Source organism: Sparus aurata, chromosome 24 (genome assembly GCF_900880675.1).
Source record: "Sparus aurata chromosome 24, fSpaAur1.1, whole genome shotgun sequence".
Taxonomy (NCBI): domain Eukaryota; kingdom Metazoa; phylum Chordata; class Actinopteri; order Spariformes; family Sparidae; genus Sparus; species Sparus aurata.
In genome coordinates, this window is record NC_044210.1 from 7459997 (window position 1) to 7479042 (window position 19046).

Genomic DNA, 19046 nt, shown 5'->3' on the forward strand with positions numbered 1-19046 from the left:
ACTTGACATCATAATACCTCTGTCTATGTGTTGCTATACAGTAGAGGCCGCTATAACACGAAACAAGCCAACAGAGTCAGTTCGGAGCTTCTGGCAATGTAAAACACGTGCTTTTATTTTGAAAGGCGCCTCCGGATTCCATGCTGCGCAATGCGCTCCGCTTGACGCGTCTTCCCGTCTCCGTCCTCCACCTCTACAGCATGCAAATTACGGCGCAACTCCAATACACCGCAGATTGGTTAACTACACAGAGCGCGCGGCGCGGCGCACGAGCAGGACGCGCAGTCATCTTTATTTTTTTTTAAGTGGACTCTACTGAAAAGAAAAAAAAGAGAAGAAAGAAAAGGTGAATTAAATCGACAGCACTGGTTTCTTTTCTTGTCCCCATTCGAACCTACAACTTAATCAGATTTGAATTCCGTGGAGGTTGCGGCGAGGAGGACCGTGAACGCATCATCACCATCCCCAGCAGCACCATCCCGGGACCGGAGTGAAACCTCACAGCGACGGAATAACTCACCGAGCCCGTGTGTGTGACAGCTTTGTGCTCAGGACTGGAGAAAAAAGACTAAGAGAGGACAAGCAGTGGGAAGTTTTTCAAGGAGAAAGTGTTTTGGAGGAGGTTACCCCCCCCCCCCCCGAAAGAGAAAACACACACACACAGCTCGTCTTCAATGCGTCGCCTCCTCGTACCTGCTGATGGACTGAGCACGGTGACAGTTGGAGGATTCTTGCCTTGTTTTCATCAGTTTTAACCGGTAAGCCACGAAGAAAGTGTTCCCTTGCCCCTCCATGTTTCTGTTTTTACATTTCACCTCAGCGAGCTAAATCACTTTTTAGCCCCCTTGTTAGAAGCAGGTGGGCTTTATGGAAGGCGTAGAGGAATCCAGGTGTCCATTAGGGCTAAGGGGGGGCAGGTTCCAACTAGCTTAAGTATGCTATTGAGCAACCCGGTTGTTTGACCAGCACTCCATCATGTCCTACTGTAATAAAGGAGCGTACAGTGAGCTTGACAACTCGAGTGTTTATTTTTTACGACTATGAGAAGTGTTGAGAAAGGTGTCGGAGAGACGCCACCAGCGAGTTTCGTCCCCGAGGGGGTCCTCCATTACCTCCAGCGCACCTGGCGGAGTGCCACACGCAGCTACTGTACCCCCGCTGCCGCCTTATGCTGCTCGACACTCCGCCGCTGGGGTTCCTGATTACTTATTTGCTTCGCTAAAACTTTACATTTTCTGCCCAAATGCTCAATTATTATTCACTCCTTCCTCATTTTTTATATATTTATTTATTTTGTTGGCACGTAGCCACCGCAGCTAAATATAGTGGCTGGCGTATGAATATTTATAATTACTGTAAGTGGTCGCAGGTGTGTGGTAATGGGAAGGGGGGGGGGCGGGAAGAGTGGGGGCGCATCACGACTCCTAGGACACCTCCGCCAATCAGGAGGGGAGGGAAGGAGGTCTGCTTCCATCAGAAGCCCGTTACATCTGTCACTCATTTCGAGCCATTAAGGGGTGCAACGGTGGGCTGTTAGCCGAAGGTTTATTTCACCGGTTGAGGTTTACACCTCCGCTCGAGTGCAGGCAAATGAGGGCAATGGGCGTCTCATTAGCGGAAGTTGCGAATTGCATAATTGAGTTTGGACCTCAATTTCTTGCTTGGATGAACCACTTGGTTGATAATGTCCACGACTGTGCTTTAAAGCCGAACGTGTCGAATTAACCTGAGATGTAATCACCGATCTTGTGTGTGGGCTAAAAATGTGCAAAACTCAAAGGGAGTTTTGAAGGCAGCTCTGTCTGTGCTCATGCCCCCCACCCCCTCCCTCCAATAATCTATTAATAACAAGAGTTGTGCATGTAATTATCTGATTTGACGAAATCAGCCAATGTCCAGCAGTAGTCAACCGACCACAGAACGCCGTTGATCCCTCTTAACGTAGATCAGTGTTTGAATAGGTGTTGAAAATGGCCAAAGGCAATCGGTCTCATCAGTGCAAGTAGTCTGCAGTTTTTTGTCAGAGTATCAGCTCAGGGGCAGAACAATGAAGGAGGCATTGTGAAACTTTATTAAAGCACACTGCTCTCTCAGGCAGCGAGAGCCTGCAGATATATTGGAGAAGCCTCTGCTTTTCCTGAGACACGAGGAAAGTAGGCAGCGCTAGCCCACAGAATATTGAATCAGTCGAAGGAGAAGGAAAAAAAGAGAAAGAAGGGCTTCGAACAGGGGGCAAGGGAGTTGAACTATCTCCTGCCTTCTGAGTGGGCGGATGTCATGATTATCATTTCTCCAGGACTGCGGTGGAGGGGCCCGCGGGCGCTGGCAGGATCTCTGCAGATCTGTGGGTGTAGCGGTGGTGTCGACCCTGTAGGGCAAGCCACATCACTTCCAATACAGAGGGAGGAAAGGGACAAGTCCCACCGTAATTGGTGCCCGGGAACACTGCAGGGCGCTCCGGGAAAAGTTGATGGACGGTCAGAGCTCGTACATGCGCATAAACAACGCGCACGGCAGGCGCGGGAACACACTCGCGCGCCGAAGCAATAGAGCGCAGGGGTGCTCTAATCTGCTCTCCCATGTCAGGCTGAAATGAAACAACCCCCCCTCGCTGGACGCAACAAGTCTCACTATCTCGCATTCGCCGTCTCAGTCTCCAGTCTCATTCTCTGTTTCAGCCCCCGAGCAAAAGCAGCCTGACTTTGTGTATTAGTGGATGCACGAGACGGTTGGTTGGTGACCTCCAAGTGAATAGGGAGAAACGTCGGGGAAAAGATGGAATTCACATTATCGGGGCAGATGCTGATACCAATATGAGGGAGTTAAAAGATTACGATATTTGCAGCTGATACTCTTATGTACATAGAATTATTGTTATTCAGATTCTGTGATGTTGAACTACAATACAACACCTTTTGATAGTCAATAAAACGTGGTAAATATTGACACAACATTAAGGGCATAAAGTTTTAGATTTCTATTAGAAGATAAATATTTTATTAAAAGATACCACGCTTACTTAGCTTTTTTTTGGGTAGTAGCAGTGAACAGCAGAACGACTGTAGTAAATATTAATGGATGAGTTCACCCAAAAAAGAAAATTCAGTCATTATCTTCTCAACCGCTTGACGAGGGGGAAGTTGGTTGAAGTTTCTGTACTCCACAAAACACTTTCTGGAGTTTCACAGCAAGACAGCATGGCAGCATCCTAATTAACTGACAGAGGGACTTGTAGAAATTATTTTAAAAAAGCCACCGAAAAAAAACATCCAAAACCGGCTCTGGTCCAAATGAAATCCCAGTCTCCAGAAGCCCAGAGATCCCAAATTGATTTGAAAAAGGCAATATAGCACACTAGCGCATTTAGCTTAGCAGCCACAGTGAAGATTTTGGCTTAGGAAAGGCTGTAAGTAACGTCTTATCAAATCACTTCGGGGGTCTTGGGGCTTCAGGAGATTTGGATTATGTTCCTACTTCAGTCAGTAGAATGCTGCAACATTGTTTTTCACTGCTCCAGGAACATTTTGTAGACTTCAGATGGCCATGGGAGTTGATAAGATTATGACCAAATTTTCGATTTTTGGGTGTACTTGTCCTTTAATGTTTACAACAGTCTTACTGCTGTTGTCTGCTATTTTATTTCCCCAAATGAATAGTAAACATCAGTGTAATCACCTCAAGCATCTTCTTATGCAGTGTGTTTTGTTAAAAAAAACCAACATATCAGACAAGGTATACTCAGAGATCAAAAATTGGATGGGACAGTGTATATATATATATCAGTCGAGCTCCACTCTAAGCGTCATCGGAATTTCACGCTTGTGCTGCTTGAGTAAATTGGACTAAATTAGCATGTATGAGTCACATTGTGAGAAGCACTCCCTGTAAAATGCTTTCTATGTTATTGTCAGACAAGGCACTCTGTATTATACCAGCTCTCGCACATTTGTCCCCAGTCGCTCCTTGTTGCATTGCTGTTATCCAGGAGTGTCTTATCTCAAACACCTGAAAGAAAGCAATAGCTTCTCTCAGTAAAAAGCTCTCCTTGCTATAAAGCTCCCTGTCAGGAGATATACTGTACTGTATAGGGGGTGGGTGCTCCGGGCCAGTGGATCTCTTATTGCACTCTGCAGGACTCCAGATAACAACCCTAGGAACAGCACTTTAAACCATTTTTACAACACAACTGATTCATGATTCTTTTAAAGTTACTGATCAATGTTTTAAGCTGACATTTCCTCCAGAATAACGATGCACAACGCAACAAGGTTTTGCTGTCTTCTCCTTCAGACATTCATGACAGGTGCTGAGTCTACCCGGCTGTCTGTCTGAGTGTGTTCTAGATGCCGGAGAAACCTGCTGTTTGGGAAGCAGCGCATAGAATATGATGGGGCTGTGGTTTGCTGTTCTGACGAAACGCTCAGTGAGCAGATTATTTAGGACAATAAACACACGGCTGCCTTTGTTTAAAAGGCAACACTCCCTTCTGTTGCGGCGTCACGTGTGGTACGCACACATTTCTTTATGCCAGACACGCGATGTGTGCCGTGTTGTCTGTAAATTTTGTTTAATCTTCAGTTTATGTTATGATTTGAGAGCATTTTAAGATGCTGGGCAGTAATCCATCCCAACACAAACAGGGAATTATAGGTGTTTTTGATTTGACTTTGAAGCATTTGTTCTTTGAGCAGGTTTTAACAGGAGCGTTAGAATGCCGTCCACCTCCTTTAATTGCCGCCATGGCATTCCTACTTAATTGGTCTTGAAAGGTCTTGTTCAGTAGGACGGTGCAGGTCAGCTCAAGTCTCTGTAGTTGTTAAGTCATCAGACACTCAATTAACTCGGCTGCTGTGCCGATGCTAGAAAAGAGAAACTGCAGGGGCAGAAAAACAACATAGCTTGAACCAAATCTGTACCAAGGTGCTGCTTTTAGTGTTCTTTGATAGACTTATTTAAAGCTTATCTTGACTTTTATGTAAAAATATATCTGTTAAATGAACTAAATTCCCAGACTGGGACTGCAATAACTGAGATTCCCGAGGTTTGTACTGTCAGATCAAAAGTTTCAAGCTTCACGGCGCAGCTTTTACATGATGACATTCAGATTTTTTGAAGTTCAAGACAAGTGGTGCGACGATAAGTTGACGACTTGTTCTGAAGACAATGAGTTGCCAACTATTTTGATGCTTGATTAATCATTTAAGTTCTTTTTTAAGTGAACATTTGCAATTTCCATCTTAGTAAAAGTGAATATTTTCTTTTTTGGGGTCTTTGGGTTTTATCCTACTGGTTGGACAAGGGAAGAAATGTTGCGTTTTGGCGCTAAGAAATCGTGACGTGATATGGACTAAACAACTAATTAATCACGAAAATGATTGTCAGGTAATAATCTTCAATCAAAGCCCTGTTCCAGTCTTTTTTAAACCCTTATTCCTTCAAAACATAACCAATCATCCATCATCTACAAGTAAAGAAGTGTGATGATCTGTCTGAAGATTACACACAGACTAGACATCTTTACATTTTTAAATTCTCTCAACAGCCTATCCTGTTGTGGGCCGGTGAGTAAAGCTATTTTCCTGTCCTCTGTGAAAATATTTTCAGCGTTTTCAGTCCTGAAGCCCTGTCTCTGTCCACGGACTGTTTAATTCCACTCTGTCTGCTGCTGGCAGATCTAACGAGTCTTGTTATTTCCATTGGTGGTGGACTGAATTTCCTATAAGGCATGTGTATCAGTCAGCCACTCGGGGCATCAGATGGGTGCAGTTTTGTTCTACTGGCTCTGAATCATAAAGCAACTTAAACTGATCCCTGTGTGACAGAGGGATGAATAATGGAAGTGTCTATTGAATAAATAGGTAGAGGGCAGAGCTGAGAGAGACTCGGGATAGGAGGTATACACAATCCAACCAGTGATTTTCTGTCAGATGTAAGACTTGCCAGCACACGTTTCACAAGCATTGAAAAATGTCCTGCTGCTAATCCTCCGTCCTGTCCCGACTATTCGGTGCACCATCGGGGCTGAGGGAACTTTGAATGTGTTTTTGCAAGGTTTGCTGAAAGCTAATCCACAGGGGCTTGAAGCCGGGCCGCCATTGTCTTGTTTATTTATTTAGATTTTTAAATTCTTCCTTTCTCGGACGTGCAAGGGCTCAACAATCTCATTCCAGTGCTGTTAAAATATAAATGTGCAGCTACTTGTCGAAAATATGTAGAACCACTTATGAAAAGGAATATTTAGGTTTTAGGAAGATGAAGATGCTGATAGCAAAAAAGGTGATCACAATACATTTGTATTCCTTTTACTGTTCAATATAAAGTTTAATGACATTATTCAGCCATTTAAGGGTTAAACTTAAAGGTGCATTATGTATTTTTGGGGATGAAATTTCAGTCATCAACTTTGTTTTTTTATGCCTAAACAAACTAATTATCTCATTGTGTATTCAATTTGTTCAGTCATGAAAACAAACTGACCTTGAAGGACAACACCATTCCATTCTGCCTTACTTTATGTATGTGTGGCGGACCCTGCCACCTGTCTAGCTTCCAACAGTGTTCTGAGAAAAGCTTGTTTATTCTGTTATGGAGAGTTTCTGAGTTTGAGTTTGTTGAGTCATTAATGTTGTAAATATCAAAATTCTACCCAGTTCCTCTGGTAGCTCAAGCAATGCTCTGCAGTGAAAATCGGACACGTACTTTGACGTGACAAGCCAAAAAACTGCAGGCTGACCGACTGCCATCCCAAGTTTGTCATCACTGTCTACATTCATTATTGTCACAATCACACATTGGGATCGTTTCATCACTCAGCACCACATCCAATAACTTTTAAAACGCATGAACAGTTTATTTTTTTTATGTTTTTTCATGGCGGGCTTCTTCTCATTGCTAATTAACCGGATACCAATCAGCTGTTACTAATGACTGCACATCTTAGATCATGTGTGAGTGCAATTTGCCTTACATAAGCGTCCATGTTATGTGTGTTTGGTTAAGAAGGTATTTATAGCGTGTACACTTTCATTAGCCTCCCTCTGATGTGCCGACACCACAAGGTATTCACGGCGGCGCCCTTTTCTATTGTTGATCATCGGCGAGCAGGTCCGTCTACCTACAGTGAGTGGCTCCGTCGAGACTGAGGCTTGTGTATCAGGCAGCAGATCTCCACGTATTTATGGAGTGAATCATAAGACTGTCATTACTGCTACCCTGTGGCCTTTTCTGCTGAGGGTGGGTGATCCTTTTTTTTTTAAATGGCCAATTCAGCTGAGAGGAGCCTGTACGCTGTGATTATCTGGGACATCACAACTTGAAACGGAAAGCACGAAACGCTTGCACAATGTTTTTAAACATCTCACTAACTTCAAAATTGAATTACAAGTCCCAGAAATTGTTTTGCTGCGTAACAATCCTTAGAAAGGCTGCACCAGAATATCTTTTCTTGTGATGTTCCGGACTTTCCAGAACCCGCTGCCTCTAGACAGAGCACTCACAATGAGTTTATGTTCAGTTCAACCAGTCTTGCTTGGCATTGGTTAACCACTCCTGAATTGAACATGTCCCCCAAAATACACACAGACAGTGCAAACTGCTTGGTGCAGATGTCTTTCCTTGCAAAATGCACCTTGATGCCACAATACACTGGCGTAATCGGCCTGCTCATTTCTGGAGAACTAATTACTGCGCATTAGTTAAACAGACCATTTGAAATGCAAGCCTACTAAATCGCACTTGCCAGGGGAGCTGTGCCACCCCCCTCCCCTCCCCTCCCCTCCCCTCCCTATGCAGTCTCTGTGCTTCTATTATTAGTTCTATCATGCATATGTTTGCTATCAGAAATTAAGGCCCACCAGCTGAGAACAGTGAGAGAGGAGGCCTTTTTTGCAGCGCACAAGGTAGCGAGGCAGCGAAAAAACGTGTTTTCATCTCAGTTTGTGTCGGCGTATGAGGTTTTAACACATCAAGCCCCCCCCTCCCCTGCCCGCCATATGATGAGCCGCCAGCTGTTCGGACCACTGCACGACACGAGGAAGCGCGCAGCTGATCTGGCTTTTTAACAGGCCACTGATGACGTTTTTCTAAAGATGCAACCCGTGTAGCAGCCAGCGGAGCATGGGGCTTGATCCTCGCCTCCCTGGTCGCCGAGGCCACGTGCCTACAACGCCGCCAAAAGGATCTTGGCTCTTGGTCGCAGCCTAACTCCTGTCCAGGTGGAGGATGTGAGGGTGATTTAATTATTTAAAGACACAAGTTTGGTCAAGGTGGTCTTTTCTGAGTTTCCCTTGAGCTGCAAATAGAGCTCAATCTGTATTGATTTTGTGAATATCTCACAAAAGTAGATGTATAGAAAAAAAATGAGCCACTTCAGGAGCTTTGAAAAGTATTCACCATTTCCCTGCACGCTGCCTCACGGACCAGAAGCCTGTCACCATAGTAAGAGCACACATTTTTGGCACCTACATCGAGACATGATTTGGCATGAACTGAGATTGTTTCCCACACAAGTTCCACTAATGAGTCTGACAACAATTTATACCTGCTTGGAATCTTCCATCATAGCGGTTATGGGCTTCAGATTACATTTACATTTCAGCTATAAGACATGCGGGTGACACACTAGTATGTTAAACAGTATTTATGATTTTGACAGGAAACCTCAGACTTCTGTGAATTAAAATGTACTCCATCAACCTCCATGTTGTCAAGATCCATAAATCACCCTGACTGCAGGTAGCCAGGCAATGTGGAGGACCGAGGTCATAAAAAGCTAAAGTAAGGGGACTGTGGAGCCTTGAAAACAGATAAAGAACTCCCAAAAATCCCCGCCGCTCGATAAGTTTGAACAACAAATATGGAGTGACTTTTATCAGTTTTGACGGAGTTGGGAGAAGGGCTCTATCCGTCGAGTGCCACTAGGGATAACAAGCCTTTCATACTTGCACATCAAGTCGCCTCACGCTACAGAAACAGGAATTAGGTTTCTGCCTTACGGGCTATTTGTGGCTCCAGCATGCTTTACTTACTCTGACAGTGACAAGGACCCAACATGACTATAGCTGTGTTCATATTACCTAAAAATAATGTCCTAAACTGTCAGCCAGATAACGTGCACGCATAGTTCTTATTCAAGTTCTTGTTATGTCGCCACATACCGTATCTGTATTATGTGTGTGTGTGTGTGTGTGTGTGTGCGCGTCGATTCAAAGCTATCTATAGCATGTGTAGAATACAGAAATGAGTGGTTCTGCAGAGCTCTGACCGTTCATGAAGCGTGCAAAATCAATAGAAAGCAAGGGCACATGTGCTTTGTACCATTCAGTAAGGATTACATGCTCAGTGCCATCCCTGGCTTTCCAAATGTATAGCTAATACCGTTGTCTTCTTGAAAGTTTGTCAAAGTCAAACTGCGACGAAGCCAGAATCTGACCATTTGTATTGAGACCAGGAGAGAAGTGATGGGACATCATAAGAGAAGCAAGCTATGGTTTTGAACATCCACTTATGATTTATTGGGAAGACGTATGTAGCTCCAATGTTTATTCTCATTTCGTAGATCTATGGTGCAAGTTAATCTGATCTTTTGATTCTGTTTACAGTATTTTGTGGTTGTGAAGTTCCCAGGGAGTAATTTCCCTGACATGAAATGAAAGTGTAAACCCAGACTAGTTGAAAAACCTTGTAGGAAGCAAAACACTAAATCTAATCTTTTATATAATCCATCCTTCCAACCCTAACTGTAAGAGCCATATTAAAAAAAGAATAACAAAAAAGTCTTGTAAATGCAGCTCAAGTGTGTGCCGCTTAGCATTGTGAACATTGCACGTTTCAACATAAAAAATGTCACTAATGACTGCCTAGTATTTCTGGTGCAGACTATTCATTTAATCATGCACATCTTTCTGGTAGACAAGTGAAAAGAAGAGTAATGTAGAAGAGGATGAACCCTAACCCTGTCTTCATGTTGTCAAAAACTGCAAACCTTACTGTCTCCAGGATTCTCCTGCCTTGTAGTTGATCCTGACCTCTCACCTTCCTGTGAAGGAGGTAAAGGACAAAAGAAAACTCCCTTTGGGGAGCAATACGTCTAAACATTGAACGTGAACATGCTGTGAGTGATGCGCAGGCCTGTTTTGGTTTAGTGAGTGGTATTCTGCAGCTCGTAACAGCCATGTTCTTAGCAGCATATTATGTGCATTGATCATGAGTGAGTATAATTAAATGTGATCAAAATGAAAAGACCACGTACCAAGTATGACGGAGCAGTGTTCTGCACTGTTGAGAAAGTGTGTGTGCCATATGAACATGTGTATTCATTAGCTACAAATGTACAGAAACAGCCTCAACACTGTAACATGATATTATACTCATGAGGGCACAGTGTACGTTTATGATGATGTGGAGCCCTTCACTGCACTCGAACAATAGAAGTTATAGCTGGCCTAAATAAGTGTGAACGAGCTATTTGTGTCTGTGAGTGGCCAAAGCCTGTTGTGAACATTACAGCGCCTGTAGAAGTGCATAATGTGTGATAAATATTCTATCAGGAGAATTCTCATCTCTGCGGTCCTTCCTCTGTCTTCCCCTCCTCAGCTCAGCGCTATCTTTTCTTCTTATAGTTTTCTCCTTCCTAACTCATCTCATTTGATGTCGGACGATGAGTTGGCTTCACACACATGCATGAGGGGAGATCTCACAGGGCTTCAGTAGAGCCCTAATTGAATTGTCTGAACAGCAAGAGATGCACATTTGAATTCGGAAGGAGAGCACAGTGGAAGACCGGCACCGGAAAGAGCGTTTCATCTCTTCCGTGCCCGTCACGCTGAGTTCCATGCAACATTGATTACCTGAAAAATGGATCAGTTAGAGTAGTCTGTTTGAAATGCAGAAAGAAGAGTGTGCGAGGCTAATGCCTTTCCGTATCTGCCCTCTGCAGCGTTATCATGCGGTACGCGATAACATCTGTCAATAGTCTGTTTCATTTCACATTGTCTTATGAGCCAACGAGGTCACAGAGGTGAGCGCCTTGGGTACCATGACCACCACCAGACTTCTGAACAAGCAAATAACTAGATAAGTAATGAAAAGGAAATGGCCAAAGACATTTTTGGATGCCAGGTTTTGGAGCCATTTTCGAAATGTTATCACTGACCAAACAATACATATTTAATAGGTTTGTTAAATTAGATTTCTGCATTTCATTATATTCTACCATATCATCTCCCAATGATAAACATGGGTTATTGGAGCTCACAGACAATCATATCTCCCTATTTTCTGCCTATTATTGGCTGAAGATGATGATTTAATAGCTTGCTGTGATGTTGAAGAGACATTTACAAATGTGGGAGCACATTTTTATCATCTTTTCCTGCATTTTACATCATCTTTATCTGCCTGTATGTCCAAACTGTGTCTTTGTTAAACACATAAATATTACATCAAAGGTTTCAGTTTCTGTAAGATTATGATGATAACACGAGGGGTTTCCTTTACAAAATGCAAAATAGATCTTTATACGAAGATCACTGCCTACCCATTTGAGTAATACCTTTTACACTACTATTTCATGTGCACAATTACTGGTTTTTACTTGTCATTTTGAAAGACTTTTCAATGGTGGGTCTCCCCATTGTTGTACTGATGTGCAGGCTGACTCAGAGCACTTATTTTCCCTGGAGACAAGAACATGCAACTAATTATTCTGGCGTACAAGTATTCTGTCTGATGTTGTAGTGATTCCCAATAGAAATTAGCAAGAGGGAGTGTTAATGCATTTAGTAACTGAATTGCTATTTCACTCTGTTGGCTGATTGTTAGCGATGAGATTTATTCTTTTAATTTTGTGAGTGTGTTTCTGATTGTATTAAATGTTTTCATATTCCCTGATATTCGCAAAAATGTCGGTGTTCCCGTGGAGTGAGGATAGCGAGTCTAGATATCTTATGGCTGAAAAGTTTGGAGTGGCCTTGGGGTTTACTGTATGTGAACAGATCAAAGATGCCAGAGATGGTATTTACTTGGTTTTCATCAATAATTTTGACTTCACCCAAGAGCAAAACAAAAAAATGTCTAGAGGCACAAATTGGCAAATGATGAAGAAAAAGCAAGAGTGAAGTTACATATGAATCGTCTGCTTCAAGTTCAGCTGCTGTCTCTGGGGCAGATGGTACTCAGGGCTTTGTTTGTGTTCATGGACCCAGTCCATGTTGTGTGTGTGTGTGTGTGTGTGTGTGTGGGGTTGGCTCAAGGGTTGTTCCGCGATCAGTAATGTAAAAACTTCCGACAATGCCTAAAATGCTGGAATGCATTCTGTACTCTGTACATTTGTTCTAACATCTCTAGTATTCAGGCTATAGCAAGAATTTTAATGAATATATACAGTGCATTTAGTATGTGTGAACTCAGCACTAAGTCCACATTTCCAAGCTGCATTTTCTGCCACACTATCTGCACAGGCAGATGCAAACGCCCCCTGAAAATGTGCCATACGTCTCATTGAGTTTCAATAGGGAGGACACAATTTTCTGGTCAGGAGAGGGTCCCGTACCATTATAGCAGGCTCATGAGTCAGAGGTTTCAGCCTCTGACAAACGCTGTTCTCCACAAGCTGTAGCGGCTGAACTTGCCCGGTCTTGTTAGAATGAAGCTCTTCGAGATGTTAAATCGGTTTGGTTGACAAGAACAGCTGTGCCGTCCTGTCATCTCTCCATGTCTGATCTCTTTGAAGAATTCTGCTGGTTAACAGTGGATATCTAGTTATCCTTGATCAGGGGAAGATGTCTGTATTCCCCCAACAGTCCCCGAGAGGGATCTCGCCTCTGATCCATTGTGATTTTAGTCGTATTAATGTAATGGATTAAGATGTGGTGCTGAGGCGCTTATCATTAAAATCTCATTTCATCCCTTGTCATTCAAGATAAATCCTGCTTGGAATGATGTTTGAATTTGAGGTTGAACTCTCAGTGGACAGTGCTGTCCGTGCGCTCCTCCAGATACTGTTGGAGCAGTCAAATAACACAATCCAATGAACAGTGTAGGAATCAGATTGACGAATAAAGGTCTGGTTTGTGATGAGGTCTCTTTCAGTGCAGTCAAGCGAGAGTGCATTGGTTGATCCATGAAGTCACGACCATTCATTATCAGCTCTTTGTTTTGTATGCCTGTTAATAAAAGTTACTTTGACATGGACTGAAATAACTTCTGCATTCGTATGACTCATTCCGACTAAGGCTTTGTTCAGATGAGTCTGCACAGAAAGGGCAGAGAAATCAGTCAAATGAGACTCATTTCTTTAAATGTACCATTATCCCACTGTGAGTCACTGGAGAGAAATGCTGTCTTCCACTCATTGCTCAGTGTCCTGTTAGATAGTGTGGATTCTGATGACTATTTTATGTGGATTATTAGGATTCTCATTAGCTGCTACACTTGGTTTAAAGCCCATTTGTCAAGTCCAGCCAGGATACACCATTACTAACTAGTGTGAAGACCACATATGGATAAAACATCCAGAGAGAAAAGAACTTTATGATAGTACATTTAAGATGGAGCATGTTTTTTTCTGAATTAAAGTGTGTGAATGAGTGTAGAATGCAAAATTTCCTTTTCCTCTTTATATATTTTTCATGCCTTTTTACTATAAAAAGACAATTCCACACTACACAACTCATCGTAGAGGAGTGTGACTTCCCCTCATGCATAAGATGTACCCATGAATATTATTTTAAGCGATTACACACTTAGACATCCAACAACCATGTTCATGTACTGTAACACATTAAACTTGTATGAAATGTGGATCACTGGGGTTGAATATCATTTACAGGTTCAAACATGTAAATAGAATGATTCCAAGAATACATCATCACTTATAGAACAATGTATACTTAATGTTCTTTCTTTTGTCCTTCCCACCCCTTCTGCCCATGTTTTTATTTTCTTGACAGATATCTCAGACCGAAATGCTGCCCTGCATCATTTTCTGCGCCCTGTTTCTCACCACGGCCCGATCCCAAGATATCCATCCCTCACAGGCATCATCTTCTATTAGCGAGTCTTGTGACTCCCTGTGCTCCTGCGAGGGAAAAGATGGCATCCTTCATCTTAACTGCGAGCAGCGAAACATCAGCAAAATCTCCCAAATCAATGTCCCGTCAGGTGTGCCCTTCCACCTGAACCTTTACAAAAATGACTTGGTCGAGCTCCGTGCCGAGGAAATGGAAGGGCTTAAGAATGCCCTTTCGCTGCACATCGGGGGTAATAGCATACAAGAACTGGAACCAGGGGTCTTTAGCACTCTCAGTTCACTGAAAAAATTGCACATAAATAGCAATTTCCTTGTCACTCTGAAGGAGGATACCTTTCAAGGCCTGGTGAATTTGGAGTTTCTCCAAGCTGACACAAATTTCATTCGGGTCATCGAGCCGGGGGCCTTCAACAAACTAATCCGTCTCAAGGTCCTCATTCTCAATGATAATTCCATCGAGTTTTTACCCAGTAACATTTTCCGGTTCGTGCCCCTCACCCACCTGGACTTACGTGGCAACAAGCTCCAGACGCTGCCTTATGTGGGGTTTTTGGAGCACATCGGACGGATAATGGAACTCCTCCTGGAGGACAATGTCTGGGTCTGTGACTGTGATATTTTACATTTAAAAATCTGGATGGAGAACATGAGGGCCCAGTCAGCCATCGGGGACGTGGTCTGCACCACGCCACATCAGCTTAAGGGGACCATTCTGGCGAAAGTCAAACGGGACGTTCTCTGCCCATCCCACGCAGACATAAACCTGGAAGAGCCATCAAAGTCACTGGATATGGTTGTAACTCCCTCATCCAAAGTGGCTCAGATTCCCAAGCTGATCGACGCCAAAGATGACGCCAAGGTACCGACGCCATCTCACATTCCTGACAGTCCTTGTGTGGAGCATTGCTCTTGTCACAATCACCCTGTGGCTGGGTTTTTGATGCACTGTCAGGACAGAGGAATTCAAAAGGTGTCAGATATCGGAATACTTCAGCAAAGCCCCACTAAATTGGTCATGACAGGAAATATGATTCAGAAACTCCTCAAGTATGATTTTGTCACCTATGATAGTTTAGAATCACTCAACTTGGCAAACAACAGAATAGATTACATCGATAATGAAACCTTCCTCAGCTTGAGCAGTTTGAGGAAATTGTATTTGAATGGAAACAGGATTGAAAAGCTGTTCTCCACAATGTTTGTGGGGCTCCACAACCTTGAATACCTTTATCTGGAATACAACCTTATCAAAGAGATTGCTCCAGGCACATTTAATCCCCTGCCAAACCTAAAGCTGTTGTCATTAAATAATAACCTGCTCAGCTCTCTTCCAGCACAGATATTTCGCAATGTGCCCCTCACCAAATTAAACTTGAGGAAAAATCTACTTATGCACCTGCCAGTGAGCAACGTGCTTGATCAGCTTGACTCACTGGAGCAGATTTATTTAGAGGACAACCCCTGGGACTGCAGCTGCGACTTGCTCAGCCTCAAACAATGGGTGGAAAAACTCAGAAAGGACACAGTGGTGGGCTCCATTTTGTGTCACACCCCAAAGAAAGTGATGCAGGCTGAGCTGAGAAGCCTCCGTCATGAGATACTATGCCCCGGCTTAGGGACCTACTACCCCATGTCCCCAGATGGGGAGGAGAGTGTGACAGCTACACTGGGGCCTGAAGGCACTGGGAAGGGTTTGTTCAGCGCGCTAACGGACACCGTCCCACTCTCTGTGCTCATCTTAAGCCTTCTTATGCTTGTGCTCATGATTATATTCTGCTCAGCCGGATTGGTGGTGTTTGTGGTGCACCGGCGGCGGAGAAGGGCAAAGAAAAAAGCAGCAGAGGAGCAGCCCCGGGAGAACACCAGCAGCAGTCCAATTCACTTACATTATAGCATGTACGGGCAGAAAACGACACACCACACTCTGACTCAGAGGACGGGGTCCGCCACTCTGTACGAAGAGAGATCCCACAGTCCCATCGTGCAGATCTGTCGCAACCCGACCTACTGCTCCCAGCACAAGGAGCATGACGCAGATATGGATTACGGCCTTGACGATCCCAGCTCCAAGCATCACCTCTGCCGGAGCATCATGGAGAAGGAGAACACTTCCCCGCTCACGGGAAACCCCAGCTCAAAGTTCCGACCCATGACAGGAGAGTGCCCCGCAGAGTTCGTCACGCTCGGCAATCCAAACTCCCTGTACAGGAACATTCTTGAGAGGGAGAAGGAGCTGCAGCAGCTTGGAATAACTGAGTACCTTAGGAAAAACATGCCGCAGCTGCAGTCTGCTGTAGACATGCAGGTCCCGGGGCACCAGGAGGAGTTAAAGCTAATGGAGACTATTATGTACTCAAGACCACGCAAGGTCATGCTCGAGCAAACTAAGAACGAGTACTTTGAACTTAAGGCCAACTTGCATACTGAGCCGGACTACTTGGAGGTTCTGGAGCATCAAACTGCATTTAACTGAGCTTAGACAGAAAAAAGTAACTATATATATTGTTCAGAACCAAGTGCCTTGTCCTGTTTGCCCTCCTGTACTTTCCACAGTGTGAAATATATATCATGGGCACATCACTTTAAGTTTAATTGTAGCACAGAATGTAACTGGTTTATTTGTTGTTTCTTTGTTGACAGCCATGTTATGTAGCTGTTAGAAGGTGAAGTCCATTTGGCCAAATGTAACTTAAAGGAAGCTATCACATTGTGTTGAGCAGGCCTGGGTTGAAACCATCTTAGAGATTCACACAAACAGCTTTTTAGGGTTGAAAGCTATCTCGAATAATTGATCCACACAGTAAACATCCTCCCCCACCCATCTGAAATCCTGGTAGGATGAAGCAGATGTTTGGAAAGAAGTGGGTGAATCTCAATCACCACTCGACCCAGAATTGCTGTTTAATCAGTCTATCCTAACTCGGGGTATGACCTGATTACGCCCTCTGTCAACATAAGCTGGCTAGAACGCCATAACCAGAATGCTCATTGTGCCGTAGAGTTAGCAGAACGCCAACTGTACATTGGAAACAATAACAGGAGTTGTTGTCCCACTTCTGTTTTCCTGTCGGTTCCTTTGATCGATCCGATTCACTGCACAGCTGCAGTCACAGGACCTTAATTTATTTTTATACAAGGAAAATGATGTTTCTTCTTCTCTCAATCAGTAAATACAGCACTTAAAGTACAGTATATTATACACAACTGTTATCTTGTATAAATGCATTGCACTAATCAAATGCCATAAGATGGTGCATGACAATCAACAGTCCTGCTGAAACTTTTTTTGTTTGTTAGTTTTTTGTTTTGTGTCAGAAAAAATGAGCCACAAATGTTTGTGATCCTTCAGTGTGTTCGTTTGTGTGTGCGAGTGTATGCGCCATTGAGTTTCATGTCACTAATTTATGTCCGACAGCATTCAGGAGCATCAGTCCTTCCTCACGCTGGCACGAACTGATCTGGAACTGTTTCGAACCGGTTCGAGGCGGGGGGCATATTAACCTTTTTATAGCACACGTTTGGGTACGGACGAGCCACGCCACCCAAAAAAAACAAAACACAAAAGCTCCAGTTTTCCATCCAGAAAGCTGCCGACCGACTCCAGCCAACTTCTCTCAGCTCTAATTAAATAAAAGCAATGGGACTGCTGGCCGCCGACATTTGCAGCGTGGACATTGTCAGGATTTCCACCACACACTCCATCATACTCTTGGAAAAAAAAACTCCTTCAACTTTGAGACGGTTCATGTAAGCACACACTCTGTAGCTTTTCTACTTAACTAGATTTAATTATTTATTCTGTATATGTTGTATATACCTTTGTTGCATTATATCTTTGTTTTTTGTGTGCCTTCAGTGCTGTACAGAATATAAACAGAAGTTGTAACTGATAAACAGGAAATAAAGAGTTGCAATATTACACTTGAACTGGATTCATGGTTAGATAAAGAGCAATGTGTACATCTCATAGATGTGTACGAGAATGTGGACCCCCTGTAGCCTCGCTGCAGTGCACCGCCTCCCGCCTAATTGACGCCCCAGCCACCCTGAGCCACATCTACATCCCAAACCAGCGACATTCCCTCTCAGTGTGCTATCAGTCCTCCGCGTGCATGTGTATAAGTGCAGGCATGTACTTGTGTAATCACCATTTGGTTGTCCTCCCGCTGTGTGAATAATTTAACCCCCCACGATGGCTCAAACCTAGTCCTTAATCACACAACAATGGCTGCGGGGGCTTTCTTCACCAGCCGCGCTTTTTTCTGCATGACTTTCATTTTCTCCCTCTCTCCGGGAAAACAGTGGACCCTCTCTAATTCCTCCATTTTCTATCATAATTGATGTATCTGAAGCTCCCATTCGTAAAGAACGCACGCCTAACCTCGTGGTTTGAAACACTCGCGCAACGCCGGCATCGATGCAGCACTGGCATACAAATCCAGAAACCCCCACCAACATCAGTAACTAAATGTTTATGTATTTGTATGCAGACACGCATCATTTGAGCCATGCAAAGAGACACAGACACACACACACACACACAGCAGGGAAGACAAATTATCCTCTGCAGCTCGATCCTGTGAGACTCAAATGCAATACGCTCCTCCAAAAGGTGAGGCGCTATCAAAGTGCACAACTGTGTTCAGAGAGATTCTTTACTTTGGGAGCCGACTTCAAATAAAGGGAATCACTTATGAACTTAAGCACACCACGGCGCCTGTCTTTTCATCAAAACTACAGTGCAGAATACATTTAATGTGTGTAAACAGCCACAACTGAAAGAAATGGAAGTAATGAAGTCAAAAAAAAAAGAGTCAGAAACTCATTATTTCATGGGTTACCATGGGTAAAATCTTTCATCTCCAAGTAAGGATTTGGAAACGGACTATCAAATGAATTTCTAGTAATTTATTCTCTTCAGTGTCAGGGTGACCCAGCTTGTTAATTACCCATCAAATCTTTTTTTTTTTTTTTTTTTTCAGGCTTATCCTTTTTTCCCTTTCCTTCAGTTTGTTTT

General features: G+C 43.5%; 1 protein-coding gene across 1 annotated transcript; it reads left to right on the forward strand.

Annotated features, from left to right (window-relative positions):
- The first annotated feature begins 209 nt into the window (after nucleotides 1-209).
- slitrk6 (SLIT and NTRK-like family, member 6) lies at nucleotides 210-17948 on the forward strand. Its single transcript, XM_030410300.1, has 2 exons — nucleotides 210-758; nucleotides 13950-17948. Exon 2 carries the CDS (start codon nucleotides 13965-13967, stop codon nucleotides 16500-16502), a length of 2538 nt encoding a protein of 845 aa, XP_030266160.1. The 5' UTR covers nucleotides 210-758; nucleotides 13950-13964; the 3' UTR covers nucleotides 16503-17948.
- Nucleotides 17949-19046: the final 1098 nt, after the last annotated feature.

Bases quoted from the DNA above. Each gene is read 5' to 3' on its own strand.
- slitrk6 (XM_030410300.1), top strand. From the start codon at position 13,965: ATGCTGCCCTGCATCATTTTCTGCGCCCTGTTTCTCACCACGGCCCGA.